Source organism: Gymnoscopelus microlampas (genome assembly GCF_963454915.1).
Source record: "Gymnoscopelus microlampas genome assembly, chromosome: 2".
Classification (NCBI taxonomy): Eukaryota; Metazoa; Chordata; class Actinopteri; order Myctophiformes; family Myctophidae; genus Gymnoscopelus; species Gymnoscopelus microlampas.
In genome coordinates this window covers 38,629,412-38,636,278 of record NC_139939.1, presented here as the reverse complement: position 1 = coordinate 38,636,278, position 6,867 = coordinate 38,629,412, and the positions used below count along the sequence as shown (strand labels likewise).

Here is a 6,867-nt window from a genome sequence, read left to right as displayed (position 1 = left end):
GCAAGACCATCACCTTAGAGGTTGAGCCAAGTGATACCATTGAGAATGTCAAGGCCAAAATCCAGGACAAGGAAGGCATTCCCCCTGACCAGCAGAGGCTGATCTTTGCTGGCAAGCAACTGGAAGATGGCCGCACCCTCTCTGACTACAACATCCAGAAAGAATCCACCCTCCACCTTGTGCTGCGTCTCAGGGGAGGCATGTGATGCAGATCTTTGTCAAGACCCTCACTGGCAAGACCATCACCCTGGAGGTTGAGCCAATGGCTACATGAAGAGTCAAGTCACACCACACTGCCACACCGTTCCCATCTGGATGCTGAGATACACCTCACTAGATTATTTTTAAACAACTTTTTTTCCTTTTTTTTGCCAGGGTAAAACCATTGATATTTTCTCTGGATGATTACATTAGCCTCAACTGTGTTGAATCAACTCGTTTATTGTGCTGCTGCTACATAGACGCTAATGGACGACCAAGACACAACAAGTGCATGTTTTTCCACCACTCGATAAATGGCAGTTTGAATTTGTGTTGCACACAATGTACACAACTGTGTGGGTTAGACATGCTAGGGTGGGATGGCTCAGGGTAGAGGACAGAGTACAGCAACTTGCAATGGGCGTGGTCTACAAGATACACTACACCTCAAACACAAATACACCCATGTACCTGTCAAACTACTTAAAAAATGTTAAAGACGTCCACAAACACAACATAAGAGGGACTGAGCTCCACAAATCACATTCAACACAGATTTGGCTGAAACAAGGGGTTACATTCTTACCAAAATGAGGAATGCCCTACCAACAGTCTTATAAAAGTGTGAATCCTTGCTCTCCTTCAAAACCACTCTTTTTGCAGCTACTTACAGGTGCCTGCAATTCGGAACTGCCACCCCCCCCCCCCCCCCCCCCCCCCCAGAACTGTTTACTGTACATCATTTTCTTTTTGATTATAACTTGTTTATATGATGTTTTTGCATAGTGTAGTATATTTGTCTGTCACTAAATGTTTCTATGAATTGAATACACAGGACTCCAATGGAAACAAGCCATAGTGCTTTCTTGGGTACAATCCTTTTAGCATTGCATTTGTATATTAAACTGTACTTTCTGTGCTTTTTTTCTCTGAAAGTAATCAATCGATCGATCAATCAATCGATCAATGGAAGTCAGGAACGATGCAGGTTGGGAATACATGCCCCACCCGGTTATGCAAATCCATTGTATCCATCTGTGTCTCTTTCATGCCCATATATGGAGATCTCTTCTGTTTGCCTGAGCCCCCTTTATGCCCACATATGGAGATCTCTGTATCTGTCTGTCCATGTTCCTTCATGCCCCTATTTGGAAATTCTTGATGTCATTAGTATATGCCCATATATGGACATATGCCCATATATGGACGATGCAAGTTGGGAATATGATCTGCGGTTCTGGCCAACCAGATCTCCATTATGCTTATGGGCATATCGGTGGTTCTGGACAACTGCGTAAATCGTGAGTCCTGTCTCCTCGAGACAGGAGAGATATAAGAGAGATATCATTTATTTAAAAAAAATAAGTTAATTCAAGGTTTCTGACTTACATGATGCATTTACTTATAATATTCATAATAAATTTAACCACAAATGGTAACATTCCATGTCACCTGTAACCAGGTGGTTTTACGGCAAATCCTGGAGCTTAATCATTGCTTATATGGCATGTATGTTCAACACGTATACAATAGTTCCAGGATGTGCGGTAGGTTACAGAACGCAAATATCTTTCATTGTGCGTGCACCTATAACGATGTTATAGCAGAGACATCTTTGGTTATAGCTTGCTGTTAGCATTAGAACTGTTTCAACTGGAAGGCTTCAAGTGCTGCACGGTGCCTGCACAAATCGGCATTGTTAGGCAGTCATGGCAACGGTTTGTTTTGTGTGTGATGTCATTCTAGAGCTGTGGTCAGCATAGATTGACATGAGGTGTTAAAACGGTTCAGGACGACTGAGAGGGACATACGTTGAAAAGCACTAGAGATACTCCAAAATGCCGCGTCGTAGCAAGATGAAATGTGGCTCTAGTATGCCGGGTCCGGGAGCTAAGAATGGGATGATGAATGAAGATTCTGGATCCAGCGATGATGATTACCTGGTCTCCTTTGAAAAGGAAATTGTACTGGAGGAGGAAACAAGAGTAGAACCACGTCGTAGCAAGAGGAAATGTGGCTCTAGTAAGCCGGGAGCTAAGACTGGGATGATGAATGTAGATTCTGGATCCAGCGATGATGATGAAAATGAAATTGTACTGGAGGAGAAAACAAGAGTAGAACCAGAAGACAAACAGGAGACAGAAGACAAACTCAAGCAGTGTATCGACAACCTGATGGATAAGTGTGCTGGGACTCGTCTTGCGGCTCTGGAGTCTCTGCGTAAGGCCTTCTGCTCCAGAGTGCTGAATGACTTCTTGATAGAGAGATGCCTCAACATCAGACTCGGTTACTGCCTGAAGAGAAGCCTCAAGACAGGAGGAGGAGTGGAGCAGGCAGCAGCAGCCACAGTGTTATCCCTGCTGTGTGTCCAGCTGGGAGAAGAGTGGGAGGAAGGCTTTAAGGCACTCCGCCCCACCCTCAGCACCATCGTGATGGACAGTTCTGCCAGCATATCAGCACGACAGAGTTGTGCCAGGGCGTTGGGTGTGTGCTGCTATGTCTCTTCTGCAGAAGAGGATCTGATCATGTCAATGAGTCACCTGGAGAGTGTGTTCATGTCTTCCTACCCCAACAGAGAGGAAACCCTTCCCACACCCGAACCAGTTAACCCTGGCTTCTACATCGCTGCCCTGCAGTCCTGGGCTCTGCTGCTCACTCAGTGTCCTGCATCCAGACTCACTGTACTGCTAGACCTTCACCTCCCTAAATTGCAGGCCTGTCTGGAGAGCAGCAGTGATGTCAACTACAGGATTGCTGTTGGAGAGACCATGGCACTGCTAGTGGAACTAGGACACAACATAGACAGTGGCTATGAAGTGGATGACAGTGATGGTCTGTGTAAGTGTCTGAAGGGCCTGGCAACCTGCAGCACCAAACACAGAGCCAAGAATGATCTGAGGAAAATGTCAGAAAGGTTCAGAAAGGTCCTACACTATATGGAGAATGATGACTTTACAGTAAAGAAGATCAGGTTTGGGGTGGAGGGTGTGAACATCGACAGTTGGACGAGGAGAATAATCTACAATGCCTTTAAGGAGATCCTGGAGTCAGGGGTTAGACACCACCTGCAGTTCAACTCTCTGTTGAGAGACATCTTTGCCCTGGGACCTCCCGTCATCCCGGACACTGCTGTCATCTCCTGCTCTGAGAGGCATCTATTCAACTCTTCTGTCTCCAAGGCCAGGACAAAACTACGGAACAAAGAGAGGGACAAACGAGCCGATTTCATGTGAGAAAACAAACTAAAAAAAGAAATAGTCAGGGGATATTTAAAAAATCTGGGAATAAATTCCTTACCAAGAAATGTATTCAATGTGTTTGTAAAGGTGTCTCGTAACAAGTTGGGGGACACAGCTAGAAGGTCCTGGGTTTGATTCCCGCCGGGGACGCTGTGGGCGCTTGGGGCGTGTCTTCTCCGCGTCACCAGCGCCCATACCCTAGGTGGGGTTGGCGAAAGGGCCTTTCTGTGTGGAGTTTGCATGTTCTCCCCATGTCTCCTAGGGTAGTTAATACCCTCACAAAAACATGTAGTAATCCTGGTCACTATACTGCCTCACCCTGGTCAGCCGGGGCGCCTGATGGATGGGAAGGGAACGTGTTCCTTCCACGCGCTACACCCAACCAGGGAAACTCCCCCCTGTCAGGTGACAAGAAGGTCAGTTGGCTCTCATGCATTGATTGAAGGAGGCATGAGCTCGGCCCTGGGCTCCCTAGGCTGGTGGGGGGAGTGTAGTGCCCAGGATCACTTAGAAAATTGGCACCGGGTGAAAAAAAGGGTTACAAAATCGAGGGATAAAAATTATTCAAAAAAGAAAAGAAAAAAATGGTGTCTCGTAACACATCTCATAAAGATTGAAATTCTATTTCCCTAGGGGATTTTTGGGGCGGTGTAACTGCCCCCTATAAGTGAGTTTTGGACACTGACCAATCCTGCACCGTGATTGGCCAATAGTCTACAACGCAGTCTACACCCCTAACCCTTCCATTGTTAATGCAAATCGATACTTTTGCAAAGTCAGCCAATCACATTACAGCTAGTGTCATCACCACTAACTGTAATGTGATTGGCTGACTTTGCAAATTCAGGACTGTGATTGGCTAGCGAAACACATGACACATGTGCAGCCCTATGAATAGCAGTATGGACTTAAAAAAAAGTCATTTATACTTTTTTTTAAGTGAGTCATGTTGTGATGACCACACACCGCCTAATTCACACTGGGTGTGATTTTTTTTTTACAGCTGTTGAAATTTGGGGTACCCATAACCTTATGCGGGGACAAAAAAACAAAATTGAATTCTGTTTTAAGTAGCATGTGAGGGGTCAAACTAGTTTTTTTTAATGATTCTGAATCCATTGCAAGCATTTGTTTTGCACCAAAACCACTCCTTGGGCTTAATACGGTGACAAGTGTGACATTTGCTACAAATCATTTTTGGAGGTCACTCTTCGATTTAAGAAACCGGGCCACTCGTAAATCAAAGAAGGCGGCCATTTATTTCAAAATGGCTGTCAAAGTTAGACTGATTTTGCATTTCAACATATCTTTGCATATACTTTTGCATATACCACAAATGGTAACATTCCATGGCACCTGTAACCAGGTGGTTTTACGGAAAATCCTGGAGCTTAATCATTGCTCATATGGCTTGTATGTTCAACACGTATACTACACAAATCAATTCTATAACATCACATCGTCAATGCCTGTCTCAAGAACAATAGTTCCAGGATATGCGGTAGGTTACAGAACGCAAATATCTTTCATTGTGCGTGCACCTATAACGATGTTATAGCAGAGACATCTTTAGTTATAGCTTGCGGTTAGCATTAGAACTGTTTCAACTGGAAGGCTTCACATGCTGCAGGGTGCCTGCACAAATCGGCATTGTTAGGCAGTCATGGCAATGGTTAGTTTTGACTGTGATGTCAGTCCAGAGCTCTGGTCAGCATAGGCTGATGTGAGGTGTTAAAACATGATTCAAGATGACTGAGAGAGACTAGAGAGATTCCAAAATGCCACGTTGTAGCAAGGGGAAATGTGGCTCTAGTAAGCCGGGAGCTAAGAATGGGATGATGAATGGAGATTCTGGATCCAGCAATGATCACCTGGTCCCCTTTGAAAAGGAATTTGTACTGGAGGAGGAAACAATAGAACCACGTCGTAGCAAGGGGAAATATGGCTCTAGTAAGCTGGGAGCTAAGAATGGGATGAATGAAGATTGCGGATTCAGTGATGATGATGATGATGATGATGACCTGGTCTCCATTGAAAATGAATTTATACTGGAGGAGGAAACGAGAGTAGAACCAGAAGACAAACAGGAGACAGAAGACAAACTCAAGCAGTGTATCGACAACCTGATGGATAAGTGTGCTGGGACTCGTCTTGCGGCTCTGGAGTCTCTGCGTAGGGCCTTCTGCTCCAGAATGCTGAATGACTTCTTGATAGAGAGATGCCTCACCATCAGTGACTGCCTGAAGAGGAGCCTCAAGACAGGAGGAGGAGTGGAGCAGGCAGCAGCAGCCACACTGTTCTCCCTGCTGTGTGTCCAGCTGGGAGGAGAGTGGGAGGAGGGCTTTAAGATACTCCGCCCCACCCTCAGCACCATCCTGATTGACAGTTCTGCCAGCATATCAGCACGACAGAGTTGTGCCAGGGCGTTGGGTGTGTGCTGCTATGTCTCTTCTGCAGAAGAGGATCTGATCATGTCAATGAGTCACCTGGAGAGTGTGTTCATGTCTTCCTACCCCAACAGAGAGGAAACCCTTCCCACACCCGAACCAGTTAACCCTGGCTTCTACGTCGCTGCCCTGCAGTCCTGGGCTCTGCTGCTCACTCAGTGTCCTGCATCCAGACTCACTGTACTGCTAGACCTTCACCTCCCTAAATTGCAGGCCTGTCTGGAGAGCAGCAGTGATGTCAACTACAGGATTGCTGTTGGAGAGACCATGGCACTGCTAGTGGAACTAGGACACAACATAGACAGTGGCTATGAGGTGGATGACAGTGATGGTCTGTGTAAGTGTCTTAAGGGCCTGGCAACCAGCGGCACCAAACACAGAGCCAAGAATGATCTGAGGAAACAGCGCAAGGTTTTCAGAAAGGTCCTACACTACATGGAGAGTGAAGACTTTACAGGAAAGAAGATCAGGTTTGGGGTGGAGGGTGTGAACATCGACAGTTGGGCGAGGAGAAGAATCTACAATGCCTTTAAGGAGATCCTGGAGTCAGGGGTTAGACACCACCTGCGGTTCAACTCTCTGTTGAGAGACATCTTTGGCCTGGGACCTCCCGTCATCCCGGACATTGCTGTCATTTCCTGGTCTGAGAGGCATCTATTCAGATCTTCTGTCTCCAAGGCCAGGACAAAACTACGGAACGAAGAAAGGGACAAACGAGCCGATTTCATGTGAGAAGACAAGGAGAGAAAGGAGAAAGAGAGCAACAGAGAGAAGTAGTGGATGAGCAAGTGAGAGAGGAAAGGAAGTGAAGAAGGGGATGGAGCAAGATGGAGAGTCACTCCACAGGTTTATATCAAACAGAGAGGTTCCTCAAGAACCACCCAACCACACGGAACTCCAAATATGGGCATAAAAGGGACACAGACAAACGGACACAGAAATCTCCATATATGGGCATAAAAGGGACACAGATGCCAGAT

At 46.1% G+C, this 6,867-nt stretch overlaps 2 protein-coding genes across 2 annotated transcripts; both read left to right on the top strand.

Annotated features, from left to right (window-relative positions):
- Window positions 1–2,039: 2,039 nt before the first annotated feature.
- LOC311055204 (interferon-related developmental regulator 2-like) lies at window positions 2,040–3,434 on the top strand (the record flags this gene model as incomplete). The annotated part of the gene is made up of 1 exon (XM_084071320.1): window positions 2,040–3,434. The coding sequence occupies one exon, from the start codon at window positions 2,040–2,042 to the stop codon at window positions 3,432–3,434; it is 1,395 nt and encodes a 464-aa protein (XP_083927446.1).
- A 1,784-nt stretch (window positions 3,435–5,218) lies between these two features.
- Window positions 5,219–6,619, top strand: LOC311055198 (interferon-related developmental regulator 2-like; the record flags this gene model as incomplete). The annotated part of the gene is made up of 2 exons (XM_084071309.1): window positions 5,219–5,335; window positions 5,495–6,619. The coding sequence occupies 2 exons, from the start codon at window positions 5,219–5,221 to the stop codon at window positions 6,617–6,619; spliced, it is 1,242 nt and encodes a 413-aa protein (XP_083927435.1).
- Between the last annotated feature and the right edge of the window lie 248 nt (window positions 6,620–6,867).